Consider the following 15,620-nt stretch of genomic DNA (forward strand, 5'->3'; position numbering starts at 1 on the left):
TTGAATTAGATCTTGTAGATGTACCTAATGTTATGTCCGTAGCGTGTGTTTCATACTCCAGCAAACAGATTGAGTGGCAGCTGTGTCCTGAACTTTCTCCCCAGAGTAATGTGCAGCGCTTCGGTGCTACGTGTCCCCATAAACCACAAAGCGTGGGTGACAGCGAACGCAAATTGCCAGACTGACATTAGCGACTACAAGGCAGGCTCACATCATTCAAGGCCAAGCCCTTTGCTGCTTGCCGATGCTGTCGCCATCGCCATGGATCACACAGACTGTGCTATAATGGTTTCAAGTGTGCAGCTATATCATGCAAAGATCAGGGGAGGCGATGTGCTATGATATGGAAGAACCCTTGCTGGAGGGAGTGACAAGGTTTAGAAAAAGGTGATGAAAGCGTAGGCCTCAACCTCTTTTTCAAAAGCACCGAACAGCACTTGAATGGCAACCACATGATCATTTTGCAGTGAAGGAATATGGACTTTCATCCATTCGAGGAAGCCTTATCGGAGCACACGCTGAGGGTACTTGTGACCATTAAGAAAACGTTTGTGACATGAACATGACAAGCAAGAGCTACTTACAAGATATCGCTCAGAGGACACGCTGACAAGGATGAGGTCATCACCTATGCGCACCTTCTCTCCTTCTGATCTCTGCTTAGAGGCAGGGTGGATTGTCCACCAACAAGCCTCACCTACAACGATGTACACATTTACTTATACAATAGTATGTAAAGTGAAACACCCCACGGTTGGCACTCAAATTCTGTAGATGATTTCAGGTGATGGTAAGACGGAGAAACGGCACCATTGGGACATGCTTCAACAATGAGGTGACAGCTCATCAACTGCAAATACTGGAGGGGGGGTAACTATGTAAATAAGAAGTTGGACTAGGAATATGGATAGCACAAGACTATAAAATGTGTTGGAGACATCAAATCAACCCTGACAAAAGAAATACATTTTCTGTCCACAGCGCTCTATAAGGAATATTAACAGTGATGATAAAAAGGCACACAGTGAAATTTGCTCAGGAATAACCAAGAGATAGATCAAGAGGGAGAGGAGGCGCCGAGAGAGAACGACAGAGAGAGAATCTGCGGAGGATTAAAACAAACTAATGAAGCTTCTCTTTTTCTGATTTTACCTGTTGAATCCTCCTGTAGGCCGACATCAAATGATAGCTTATCGGTCTGTGACCTTGATGTCTTCAAACAAGCCAGGTACTGTGAGCAACACACCCACACACACAGAAACACACTTATAGACACAGACATTAAATAACCCTCTGCGACTGGCAGATGCTGAAATCTTCCATGACCAAATGTGCCAATTGTGTTGCAATGAATTCAACGAATGCAAAGCGAGCCAGCTTTACCACAAGGTGATCCGCAACCACCCAAACCCAAATGAATCGAACCTTTCTGCGAGTGTAATTTTGTATATTGCCGCAAATTGGAAATGCATTTTACATCACACCGTTGTGTCCTGTCATTTTCCTAGTATGTATTGTAAATGCATGTCATGGTGCCGAACCATTTTTAACCCAATAATGATACCCTGTCATGTGATATTACCATCATAGGCTGTCCACTGTAGTAACCGCTGTCCCTGAAAGGGTTAATATGAAACAAAATAGGCCATCGTCTTGTCATATACCATATTCTGCTCCTGCTGTAATCCAGATTCATGGCTTGCAATTTCTTACCATGGAACTGAACGAGTGCCGTAGGAGGATGGCGTGTCCATACAGTAGAGTCTTGTGGCCACCACTCTGCGCTGCCTGAAGACATAATTCACATGTATCCATCATGATGGAAATGACATGTCATCTGAAGCTGCCATATATGACCTCAGCGAGGAAATCCTCGCAGATAAAGACGGCCTCATGCTGGGAACGCATATTTTCGAAAAGGGATCGTCTCCCCCTGAAATATGTGCAAGGATACTTTGTCATCTTTCCAGCAATCCATCCAGAGGGATGTGGGAAAAATGCTAAACTACGGTCAGTCGTGTGAATATTAGCAGGGAACGGATCCATTGATTATGGAGTTTCAGATGCAGGAAGGGAACGAATGATATCGCTGAAGAAGGAGAAGTTTTGATGCTGATTTTGTTCAGCGGGAAACCCCTTGATTACTCACCTTTCTTATCAGCCTCTAGGAAGCATTAAGGTAAGACAAGAGTTTCATTATTCTAAGACTTTCTTGTCACAGTGGTTGGTACAAATAACCAACATACTTAATGGCTGTCAATAAATATACCTTTTAGAAGGAAAAATTGTCTGCCATACTAAAAGAGCCCGAACTTGGTGCCAAGTGCAAGTCTCGTGCGTGTGTGGGGGTAGAATTTCCCAGAGGCGCTAGAATTTCCTTTCTTTTGGCATTTTCTTTGACGGTGCCGTTAGAAATGGCCGTTTGTGCCGTTGTGGGACCGAACAGAGCCAATTCGCTTCTGGACCAATGACACATGGTTGACATGGTGAAAGAATAATGGACTCGGCGTCTCCCATGACGTTTGTCCATGTAGTGAATATAAATTATACAATTGATCATTGGAAGCATTCACTCATTCGTCTTACTCTTACTTATTCTGTTCTCTCTACGGTATATAACTGTGCACCTCCACTGACTACGAGACAACAGCAAGCCAGCGATTTGATGTTGACTGCAGCACTGGCTTCCAGATTTGTGTGCAGCTGTTTGAGGTATACTGACTTTAACGTAGTGAGACACAGCTAGCTGCAATCACCACGACCAATAAACTCAAGTCTCCCGGCCTTATAGCACTGTGAGGCAGTTATCTATAGAAAGGGAGCACAGTGCGAATGATCGAGGCTCAAAAACACTTAAGAAGCTGGTGGCGCAATTACTAAAATGAGAAAATGCATCAGCCATAGCTAACTGACCCATAAAGGTAAAGCATGTCGATCGAAATGGATATAAGAGGCAGTGGATGGTGTAGAATGTCATCCAGCTTTTGACCATTGTGTAAGTGACATATTTAATCTAACAGCTAGATGTCTGACAGACCACCCCCTTCAAGGTGCAGCGGTTTGCATTATTAGCCAATCTGTTGTGCTCTGGAAGGACCCACAAAAAAGAGCAAAGAATGTGCACATTAAATGTCTGCAGGGCAGTGCTGTCTCTTTGATGGACCGATCTCAGCCTACTGAAGGATATCAAGCTCTGTGGAGATGGTATGCACTTGGGGTGTTATCTTTGTCGTTCATGATGTGTCCCCTGTATCGTCTGGCTAAATCAGAGCCAACTAGCAATTTGCTTCAGCCAGCATCTATTGATAAGGCCACCTGTTCCAAGCTCTATATTTGCCGAGGCACTATAACATCATATCCTGTGACTACATGTACATTAAAAGAATCAATGATAATCTCCTAACTCTGTTTAAAGGTCTCAACCTGAACCAGAATCCATGGCGACCGTGGCCCTTTCAACTGGCAGAAATGTCTCAAGGCAATAAGACCACCTGTGACACTCCCATTTCTTTCAAACAATCCGTAGCCCTATAAGGGATCCTTCGTTTATGACAGTTTTTTTCTTATATCGGTGATGCGTGATGTCATAATTTATTGGACGCCATTTGCAATCTCGAAACATGTACGTCAGTCATAAAGATGACCCCCTGTACTGTATTTTAATCATCGAGCTGCTGTGTCTTGTGACTTTTGTCTTCCCCAATGTACATGGAGGTGCAAGAGCAAACTCATTGCTCCTTCCAGCTTTGGGTATGTTTATTTTCATCAGATGCAGAAGAACTTCCTGATCTGGTTCAAACACTCATTTCCCAAATGAATAATGTCTTGGCTGAGGTATTCTGCGCTGAGTGCCCTCGTGTGAAGAGGAGTAACTTTGAACTCCTGGTAAAAGAAGTCTAATTGAGCGTTACCTCCGTGTTTAATATTTTGAGCTGTCTTTTCCTATTGCTGCTGCCCATAATTCCCTGCCAGCACACCCTGAGAGTGGCGGAACCAATGGTCTCATCTGCTCACAGGCACCCCGTTACAGCCGCAAAGCTGAAGCCCTGATACATCCATTTATCTCGGACGTCAAGGCAATGAATATGATCCGCTAACTGTCGAGGATTTATTGGAATTCTCAACATCATTAGCCATGTGGCATTAAGGGGTGAACTGGCTAAAAAGATGAGAAGACTAGTTTTTTTTCCTTTGCTTGACATTACTGGTGGAAATGTGTGCTCTCTATTCCAGATAGCTTCTTCTCAGGGTTGTTTACATCATTTCATAGAGTCACAATTTCTGAAAGAAGACACAGTGACAAGCATAAGCTTATCTTGCTAAGAATAACATGAACCAAATGATACTGCTATGAAAACCAACAGAATGTCCCCAAGACACAAAAGATATCCTGACATTAACATTTGTGAAAGGGAGCTAAACTCTATTTATCTCTGTCAGTTGATGTATTATATCCAGAGAGAACCAAACTCTATTTACCAGTAATCCACATCAACCACAGCTCCTATGATGAAGACAAATATTGCAGCGTGACGTGTCTGTGCGTCATTTCACTGCGTCATGCAGGAGAGACGAGAAGTGAAATGGTATGAGAGGTGAACATACCCATCGATCCGGGCCGCGTGTCTACCATGTGGCAGATGGAGATTGAGCACAGAAAATAAAACACCATGATGGAATAATAGACATCAAGGAGACAGGTAACACACAGTAATATTAAGAGGAATTAGAAACAAATGACGATAAATTCACCTTGCCTTGATTAAATGTGCGACCCAGCAGCAACTCGTCTCATTATCCTCGAAGTAGCTCGGTAATGATTTTTTTTTTTTTTGCAAAGTTTGTTTCTCCCAAAGAAAACTAGGGCTAAATTGGACTACTGCATTTCCTTCATACACATTAATATTCAGGCAGGCCGAGACCTCTTGGCAACTGGGGTCCACTGATCACTGCAGTGGCTTTTCTTAGGCTATTCATCTCGAAACTATGCTGACTGCAGACACTGCAAATGAATATGATTTCCAAATACTGTATTTACGCAGCACGTTATTGCTACATATACAGTATAAACAGTGTAAGTGTCCAATGGCAAATGATTTGAGTTTCAGTTTCAGTACAGAATTGTGTTTTCTGTATTTGTGTGTAGCATTGCTCACCCCTTCATTGTTCTGTCCACTTTTAGCCAGCATCTCTTGCAGGGCCCGCACCGACAGCGACTGTTCCAGCACAAAGGTACAGATGCATAGGTCTGGAGGAACATACTGCAGCAACAGAACAGAGCAGAACCCGGGTTTGTAATTACGACACGTTACTGTATTGTTTCATTTTTGGACTGGGTTGAACATCCATCCATCCATTTTCTGATCCGCTGATTCCTCCCAAGGGTTGAGGGCACACTTGGAGCCTATCCCAGCCGTCATCGCACAGCAGACAGAACTGGTTGCCAGCCAATCCGGCAGGGCACAAGTAGACAAACAACCATTCGCACTCACAATCACACCTTGGGACAATTTAGAGTGGTCCGTTAACTGCCATGCGTGTTTTTAGAATGTGGGTGGTAACCGGAGTACTTGGAGCAAATCCACGCTCTCACGGGGAGAACATGCAAACCCGACACAGGAAGGCCGGAACCGGAATCGAACCCTGCACCTCTGCATTGTGAGGCCCACGTGACAACCAGTCGCCCACCGTTTCACCCTGGATTGCACAATTCAATGCAAATCAGTGAATGAAATTTGCATTGACAAATGCTCATACCCTGTGTAAATTGACATCAACTGTCATAAGATGCACATAAACGCTTATGAGCAACATCTCTCTGACTTGGTTGCCATTTTTCTTTTTTAAAGGTTATCTATCGATCGACAAGCGCATTTGGTCTGGGGTATTAATCTGGGGTACGTTGATTCACTGGCGAGTACAATGCACAAACGTGAGAGAGTAATTCAAACAAAGAAGCTGTCATAACGTCAAGTGGTTATTTTATTCATACAAGCATATTTGGATTGAAGAACCTTTTTGCCATCAAAGCAAAATATCCACACGGACGTTGTAATGTGATGCCCAGTCATTAAATTATGGCTGACTACTGCAGTTTCACTGCACCTGACATATAATTGGATAAACAACAGTATACTGTATATCGGATCTATTATATCCTGTTCATCTTGTGCATGTCAGACTTCAAGTACAACTTGGAGCCCTGCCATATCCAGAGGTTTTTTGGACGACGCTGTGATTGTAGGCTAGATCAGGAAGGAAATCGCTTTGCATGTCAAGCGACACAGAGCTCAACCTGAACCGGTTTATCTAAACGGTGACAGTGTGTTATTTTTAAGACAATGACCTGCTGGTAGTTAATCAGAATCCACAGTCCGATTAATTGGTTACCGAGTAAGGTATATCAAGCCCATCCTGTTCTGCTGCCCCGTGCCTCATTATCAGACCAGCTCACAGTTTTAGTGAAGCTTCTAATCTGGTACGGGTTGGTTTCAATGTGTTTGAGTGTGTTTTTAAACAGAGCACCAATGAAGACAGAGTGCAATACGGGGAAAACATCAATCGCACAGGTTTAATTAACACTCAATATGGGAGGAGAGAGCATTACCCATCCTCAGTTAACATACATAAATAATCTTTGAAATGGTAGCCGGTACTACATTTCTTGTGAATTATTCAGGTCCGATTTCCACTCACGTCTGTCACATCAGCAGGAATCACATGTCCTTGACATTGATACCTCCTGTGTTTGCAAATTGATCAGGATTGTGAAAAGCATCCTCCTTTGCTCAGGCCCACGTTCTGGGACCCAATATGTTATTTTTAAGTTAAGATTGAATTTAGTGCAGTTCAATTGTCTTATTTCATAGTGCTTACTTTTTGTTTCTCTTGCTAAAAATGTCTCTTTTCTATGTCCATCTTTTCAATCACTGACTAGGTTTACATGCAGTCAATAACCCTTTCAAAACCCGAATATGTTTATTATTCTGGCTGCGCAAGACCATGTAATTACCTGCAAAAAACAGAAATATGTCTACATTCTGTTTCTCCAAAAAAAAACCCCCCCCAAATAAGATCCCTGGGTTACTCCTTTTTTAACCCAAATATTTGGTCACATAAACGTGAATCGAAATGCCTCCAATTAATGGAGGATTTGTTTTTGTTATGCGCATGCTCTATCCACGAGGAATCTTGGTCTTTTCAGTTTCGGGAATACTATTGTTTTTTCAGTGTCTGGCAGGAGTGGAAGTGGTTCCCAGCCATGCCAACAACCAGCTGTCGGATTATTCAGCCTTGCTCACGACTCTTGATTCTAAGTGCCGGTATATTCTAGACGTTCATATAGTTCTTCCTTGTAGTTTAATCACCACGCAAGTATTTTCCTTGTACGTAGTTCTTGTTGATATGTCTCATTTTGTGGTTTCGCATATTGGATTTCCTTGTCCTTTGAGTGACAAGTGATTGACATTTATCTTTATCCTTGCCTTTTGCAGGCGTTTTTGGTTCATTTTGCTTTGTTCTGGTTCTTTGTCACCAGCATCATTTGTGTACTTAATCGGTCTTGCGTTTTTGTCATGAATAAACATTTTTGTTAACAATCTTATCCGTGTCTGTGTTTGTGGGATCCGATTCTGTTCCGGACTCTATACGACGGATCAAAAGGTGAACCAGATTGTGGTTTCCGGAAAAATGCTGTGATGTGAGTAAACAAACTGTATATACAGCAGCTATCGTTGGGCCAATTAGAAATTGCAACGTCGGCTACAAACTTGCCTCTCAGCAATAATGTTGAAGGCATTTAGCCCAAGTAACAACACTGTCTATGAAACAGTCTATCAAAAACATCCAGGGGTGTAATTCAAGGAAATGATCACCAGACTGCAGGTACACAGAGGCAGAGGCATCTCTGAACCTTGAAGAAAAGCTCATAAAAGGAGTCTGCTGTAATTGCAAGCTGATACTGTAATGTACTTTTCAGTGCATCTCCAGTTGGCTTCATTTACTGTTTGCCGCAACAAAGGAATGAGCTTAATGGATGTTTTGTTTTTCCAGCAGAGCTCTTTCCTGGGCGACTACAACCTTTCATCCAAGTTCAATTTCATCTAAACTGTTTTGTGGAATTATCTGACTAGATGATTTTACAGAGAAAAAAAATGATTTCTGATAAAACATTCAAATCCAATAAAGTACATTTGATTTGACTCCTTTTTTTGTGTATACTGTATTTCAGGCCCTTCCATTGTTTCCGCATTGCACATCTCCAGACTGGCATGCGGACTGTAGTTGGGCACGCGGCTCAATTCATAACGTGCAACATTCCATACACGCATATATTGGTCGATGAAAAAGTGAAAAAAGTTTTTTTGTAATATTTGGGATAGTTCACACCAGGAACCTGGCTTTCTTTATCGCCCTGTAATTATGATGACAATATCCGTGTCACATGGACCAATGAGCACCATACAGACACACTGATCCAGAAAGCATGAATAAGCCCTTAAATGACAGTGATGTTACTAAATCAGCCACACAGACTGAAATTCTGGGTTTGAATCTGAGTGTGGACCTTGCTTTAAGGAGTTTGCACGTTGTCCCTTTGCTTGCATGCATGTTTTTTTCCCCCTTGGCTATGAACTGGACAAGTGGTTGAAAATGGATGGAAGTTAGACACTGACAAGACTGACCTGCTGGACAGACAAACGCAAGGTAGAGAGGAGTGTGTGTGCCTACCTTTGCCTCAGACGTGGGCTCCAGGTAACATAGCCGGTTGCCCAGCCCCTCAGCAGCCAGGCAAAATTTTCGATTCTCTTTCTGGATGCAGGCCACACACTGGAGCACCACTTCATCATCCTGTGAAGACGAAACAGACTTCAATCTGGGTGTGCACTCATGCAGAGCCCATAGCCACCCCAAATCCTTTGGCCAGGACACTTGGATCTAGGAGCCTGGGATTTTTCATTGGTTCAGAATTGCTCTGGCAGTGCTATAGTGAATGCAAACAGGCAGATGATTTATGACAATGCTAAACTGAAGAGGCATTCAGTGGAGGCTTTCTACCAGCGTCAAACTGGTATATTTAGTATTTACACAGTTGCAAAGGTAAGAAAATATATTAATTCTTTGACATTACCTTGATTTCTACATACAGTGGTTAGTTATCTAACTTGACTGGTACTCGTAAGAGGGAGCACATAACTCCTACTCTGGCATCCCTTCACTGGCTCCCCATTCATTTTAGAGTTATTTTCAAGATCCTCTTATTTGTTTTCAAATCTCTGAATAATCTCGCGCCACCTTACCTCTCTGAGCTCATCCGCCCCTACACACCTGCCCGGCGCCTCTGGTCTGTGGACCAGACCTTATTACAAGTACCAAGAACTAAACTGAGGCTCAGAGGGGATCGAGCCTTTTCTGTTGCTGGTCCCTCTCTCTGGAATGACCTCCCACTGAACATTCGGCAAGCCTCCTCGCTGCCCATCTTCAAAACCCTCCTCAAAACTCACTTGTATTCTTTGGCATTCGACTCAGCATGACTTAGATTTGTTCTTGGTTTTACTGTTTGGTGCTTTCTACCGCCTTTATTACCGATTTGTCTTACTGTTTATTGTGCATGTTAAATTGCTCCATGTACAGCACTTTGTATGCAGCGATGGCTGTTTGAAAGTGCTCTATAAATACTGTTGACTTGACTTGACTTGACTTAATCCAAAAAAATTAAAGTAATACCACAAAATTACAGTATAATGTATATGTTTGTGTTTTTATTGAATACATTTAAATGTAAAATCGCAGTTAAAAAAAACAAATGTAAATATTGGGATTTAATAACTGGTTGAGCCTTCTTTAGCAGCAATAACCTCAACCAAACCTTTCTTATAGATGCATATCAGACTAGCACAATGGCCAGCATGAATTTTGGACCATTACTCTTTCCAAAACTGTTTTAGTTCCACAATTATGTCTGGTATAAATCACTCTCATATTCCCATGCCATTAAATCAATATTGGAGCAGTTAAAATACCAACTGGAATGAAATCGCAACCTGAAGACTCAAAATTGAATTGATTCACAACCCAAAATATCAAAATTGAATCAAAATCGTGAGGTTTTGGCAATGACAATGCCAGCTTTAATTATCATGTACTGTTTATTTTGTGTTTATCATTTTTCATTGTTATTTTTGTCTTGACTTGTCTGTTTCATTATTTTAGAGCAAGGTTTTAAATTCTGGTTGCTCCCCTTGACCCAAGATAAACCGATAACAACTAATGCGAAGACCGCAACAGCCATTCGTTTATGCTAGCTAAAAGCTTTCAAAACGCCCTTAGAAGGAGATATTGTAAGACTAAATACAATTTGCTCCCAACATTTTACTTTGATCTAAGACACACACCGGTAAATGCATGTAGAGTATTCTATGTTTAATATGACTATGATCATCAATATGCTATGGTTAATTTGACACATCTCAAACCCTAATGAAGAGTGCCGAAAGAATACGAAACAACATCATCTTACTCTGCTGCTGTCGCTTCTGTTTTTTTAGACATTTACTGAAGTGGTTCACGTCAACAGACTACTTACTGTATTGGCATCGTCAAAGAATCATTGAGCAACGCTCTGAATCCTAAACACATTTTCCTAAGAGGAAGCGTAATCGTTTCATATTCCTCAAGCGTAGCATGCTATGCTGCGAATCTAACACTGAGCACTCCAGTACACCGCAAAGAGTTAAAGCTTAACATTAAGCAGACAGATTTGTTTTTCTCTCCCTCAACTGGCTAATTGGAAGGTTTTCCTTTCTAAATGTGATGATCAAACACATCCATGGCTGAGCCCACCCAATTTCTTTCAGGCTATTTACACTGTTTGTATGGTGCAAATTAGCTTGAAGCAATTCATTGAGTTTGTAACGTTCAAGGATTAAAAAAATTAAAAAATAAGTAATAGCCTGGGTAAATGAATACATCTGTGGTATATTTTGCTTGGACTACATTACTATTCTAACTGCACGTGATGGTTTGTGAGAATTTCAACTTTTTTTTTTTTTTTTTTACATTTACGTTGGCATGTAAATAGAGTAATAATGTTATACAACATTCATGCAGATGATTGGCATCCCTTGACTGCAGTGCTTCAGTTTTCTTCCACTGTTGCTAAGCACTTGCTGCCAGCTTGATTGCACATCAGTTCAATTATCCCCTTTGCGAAAAGCTACTTCTGCTAAAAAAAAAAAACAGCAAGCAGGGCCATTGTTGCATAAACTTGATGATAGCGAGTGAAGACTATAAACGCTGAACTCATACTAGTTACTCTTTGTGATAGCAGACTAAGCAGAAATCTGCTGATATGTGGCGTTATGGAACAAGTAAAGGGGGCGGAAGATTGTTGTACAACAGCCAGATGCATTATTTAAAAGAGTGTGCTGAGAGCAGAATGCGGTGGTAATAAAGTAACAATATCCATAGGCCTCTACTGTATGTTACAGTGCAGCCTGATGAAAAAGTGCAATGAAAGATGCCCCGTGTATCTCTGGCATGCACGTACACACATTGTAGTTCCTCATTTGTTCATTTGGAAGAGCTGCATGAAAATCGAAAATAAGCCTCAGGGCCCTGATATGCGTGACACATTTTTTTTGTCAGCTCTCATCCAGGCCAGTTCAATAACCTGACTCAAATTTATGAGAGTGAGGTTTGATATGACCATAAATATATATATTTTTTTGGGGGGGGGGTTCTTTGCACAATGTCACATGAAGCATTTTCTTATAAAACAAGTTAATTGTCATTTTTGTCATTACTTTTTTATGGAAATTGTATAGAAATAAAAAGTAAGAATTCTCATCTTTAACCTAATCTCAATAAGAGTTCGGGGGATTGCCACAATTTGCCATATGTCTGAAAATTACACAAAACTGTGTAAAGTGCAACAACAAGGACCAAAAAGAGATTGGAACCCTTAAGGCATTTGACTTCATCTTGTGACATTAACGTCGGCGTGAGACCGAACGCCCTCTCTCAAATTGAAAAAAAAAAAAAATCTTGAGCTCACTGATATAAATGTTATTTGAAGACCCACAGCTCTGTAATTTCATCAAAGAGAATAATTGTATTATCTTAAAAGAATGTTAGGTTTGAGTTGAGTCTCCAAAGGGCACCTTGAGATTGAATTTGACTTGGTTATGATATTACCCCACCTCACACACACACACTCCCTTATTCCTTTGTTCTGTGTCAATCTATCCTGTCATCTCCATTGTGTGCATCCTGCAACAACACTGTAAAATCCATTTACCTCTGAGACCTGTGTGAGTAGCTCAAAAGCATATCAATGAGCACTCCCATCTTTGCGTTTTCCTGGTTTGGACCAATCACCCTCGTTGCATGCATGGGGAAAAGACAACATTGGGGGACTTTTTTTGCATAGTGACTGGAGGGCTTATTGAACGTCTCCCCACAAATACTCTAAGCCAATCACTAAACATGGACTCTCTGAGAGGCATCATAAGGGCTAACTTGGGCCAGAGCCCGCCAAAGCTCGGCTCCCTCTTTTTGTATGTAGCACACGTCCTGTCAAAGTGCAGCACCATCTACTTCTACCTGCTGTCACTTGATGCAACCAAAAATCCTGTGAAAATCATGCATGAAGCATGAATGACACGTTTGAGTCTGATATACATTGTGGCAGAGCGGTACCAAATTTCACTTTCAAATGGTACTGTACACCGAGAGCATCCATCACAGAGCTGTATTTTCATAGATCCTTGTTTGTATTTTCATTCTTTTATTATTGCTCTTGATCTTTGGTTTCACGTAATAGGAATCTTGGCATTTCTCAGGCACTTTGGTACATTTCTCAGATTAGAATTCGAATTTGCAAAACGGTAAATATATCATGGTTCCCCTGCAAAAGCCATTTTCTTTCTCCCAAACAAAAAAAAAAGAGTACAGTATTTTCTGCACTATAAAGCGCCTCGGAGTATCGGGTGCACCTTCATTGAATGGCCATTTTAAAACAGTTTTCATATACTGTATAGGGCGCACCGCATTATAAGGCACATAGAATGGAATTTACAATCGTGTCTGGGGTTGCGTAATGCATCCACTCGATGGAGGTACGCTAAAAGGAATACATTACAATACAATTCGATACAATACAGCTTTATTTATATTGCGTTTTCACAGCTGGAATAAAGCACTTTACAGAACCTTTAAAATACTACATCCACGAAATCTGAATACTGATCCATATATAAGGCGCACCGGATTATAAGGCGCACCATCGGCTTTTGAGAAAATGCAAAACTTTTAGGTGCGCCTTTTAGTGCGGAAAATACAGTGAGCGTGAACATGCTTGGACACCCGTCATGCCTCAGTGCCAACGTAAAAATGTACTCCCCAATTATGGCTAAGAGGACAACTTCACCAAGGGCCCACTGCCAGCCAGCGACAGTGTACATAGGCTGACTCACGTGCCGACACTTTGTACTCGACAGAATGCTACAGCTGGAGAACAAAATGCAGCTGGCCAGCAGTTTCACCTGTCGTTTTCTCCACTCACACGCGGTCACTCATGCAGTGTGAGCATACTCTATGAGAAAGGACCCTTAGTCAGCTGTTTAAAGCTCAGAAAAGGGACGACAAACTTCAGACTACTACTAAATGAGACATTGGGAACAGAATAAAACCCTCGCAACCTACTTTGGACACTTGTTAAAATGACATGTTTTGTTTTGTTAATTGGTTCCACGGTAAGCTAATTATTTTACCTAGTTGACGCAGCTACCACAATCCCGCCTACACACCCCCATGATAGAAACACAAGCCAGATCAAGGTTTAATGCTAAACCACAAGGAAGGGAGGCGTGTTTGCAAGCATGCAGACAGACACTTTGATTTTCCCGACATGTACAGTCCGACATCGAAGTTACGGGAACGGAATGAAAGCATATTTCCATTCAGTGTGAAAGTGGCACTGGAGCATCTGAGGGGATAGTTTCTAAAAGGCACTCGCAACGTTGCTTTTCCTCCACAGTTGTAAATTTAATTTGGCAGGTAAGCATTTTTTTGTCATCAGGGTGCTGTAGGCCTTCAGTCTATTGCACTAAAAGAGAAAATACAGGAAGAAACACCTCTCCAAAAAGGATTGTGCTTCGCAATTAGATGGCTGAACAATGAGTAATGTATTTTACTAACACTATGTTGATGGCATTCGGGGGATATGGCAGCATTTTAGAAGGGGTTTGTCGTTGGCGGGGAGGAGGAACAAACAACAATCACCTACTCCGGTCCCTCATTTGCCAAGGGAATTGAGACTCTTTGTGAAACATGTTGTATTTTTAGGTGAAAAAGCTTCTTGGAGGCCCAGTGGGGGAGTATTTCTTGCACTGTGTACACAAAGCAAATTCTGGTACGTCAGTTTTCAAGCAAAATAACAAAGGAAACAATTTTTGATGCCGCTCTTGTGCTATTGTTGTGTGAATCCTTAAGGCACATATGGTATTCACATGCAATTTCTCCAGAAATTGTTTCATCACATTTTTTGGGGGTCTTTTTTCTGTGTTTTTGTTTTGTTGATGTTGTTTTTACTCTTTACTCTAGCATGGTTGAATATGTCATGGTTCTGTTCCGTTTGTGACCAACAGGTGGCACTGGAGTGCTTCTCCTCCAGCTTTGCACCTGTTGGTCATCATGTCATTAGCTCTTTTCTGTTAAAAGGACTGCCACGCCCGCCACGGTTCGTCAGATTGTTGTGTTACTGTCATGGTTTTGTTTTGTTTCTGCTGCTGTCACGTCGTTTTGTTTGTCATGGTGTGTTTTGTTGTTACTTTAAGTTATTGAGTTTTCCAGGACTTTGTTCGTGTAATTGATTTTGTATGGGTCAATATATGACCACCGCTGCTTTCACTTGGATGAGTAACTTTTCAAAGAAATACAATTCTTCTCATGTGTTGTCATGCGCAAGTACCTCATGAAGTGTCCCCTGATTTTCCTGCCTCACACCGGGGAATTCATGCTTAAGCTGTGGCATATGTTATTCAATGGATTTTTTTTCATATTGAGGTCAGGCTGATTATTTGATCAAAAAATGTATACAGGAACTGATGAAGTGTTTGAAGTGTTACTATTTTGCCAGGAAACACCCTGTTTTTGACATGTTTATCGTACATTCCATGAATGGCCTTTAAAGCTTGCCTTGACTACAATTCTTCCTCCACGTTCATCCATGTATCAGTGCAGCTTTACGTGCGGGGGTGGGGGGGGGGGGGCAAGACTGACTTACAGCTGAGACACTGTTATGTCAAGCTTATTTGTTCAGGGACTGTGGTGATACGCAGGTGAAGAGTTCACGTGCCAACTCTGAAGCGCAGCTGAGACTCTTTAGGAAAGAATCAGAGGAGAGAATGGGAGAACATGGAAAACAGGACAGTGGGAAAACGTTCTGTGACAACTGACAATTCTTAGGATTGGCTACTCAAGGCTTATGACAAAAACGTCAGATGTCAAGCACAAGGTATTTCATCAAAATGGTCTGATTTTTTAAAAATATCTATCCTGAAGAGGCTCTGAATAATTTTGTGTCACTGTTCAGTTTTGTTTTGTTTTGGGGTGTTTTC

The 15,620-nt window shown here is 41.6% G+C and overlaps 1 protein-coding gene across 1 annotated transcript in view; it reads right to left on the bottom strand.

Annotated features, from left to right (window-relative positions):
• Positions 1 to 15,620, bottom strand: part of LOC147196261 (ryanodine receptor 3-like) — an 84,506-nt gene that overhangs the window by 64,409 nt on the left and 4,477 nt on the right. The window contains exons 2-8 of the mRNA XM_086128237.1: positions 8,731 to 8,850; positions 5,157 to 5,261; positions 4,606 to 4,626; positions 2,150 to 2,164; positions 1,714 to 1,788; positions 1,153 to 1,231; positions 585 to 697 (exon numbers count right to left, since the gene is read on the bottom strand). Of these exons, the coding sequence (XP_085984363.1) occupies positions 585 to 697; positions 1,153 to 1,231; positions 1,714 to 1,788; positions 2,150 to 2,164; positions 4,606 to 4,626; positions 5,157 to 5,261; positions 8,731 to 8,850 (528 nt within the window). The remainder of the gene's footprint in view (positions 1 to 584; positions 698 to 1,152; positions 1,232 to 1,713; positions 1,789 to 2,149; positions 2,165 to 4,605; positions 4,627 to 5,156; positions 5,262 to 8,730; positions 8,851 to 15,620) is intronic.

The sequence above is a fragment of the Hippocampus guttulatus genome, chromosome 13 (genome assembly GCF_054856545.1).
Source record: "Hippocampus guttulatus isolate MCC_2025c chromosome 13, RoL_Hgut_1.0, whole genome shotgun sequence".
In the NCBI taxonomy this organism is placed as follows: Eukaryota; Metazoa; Chordata; class Actinopteri; order Syngnathiformes; family Syngnathidae; genus Hippocampus; species Hippocampus guttulatus.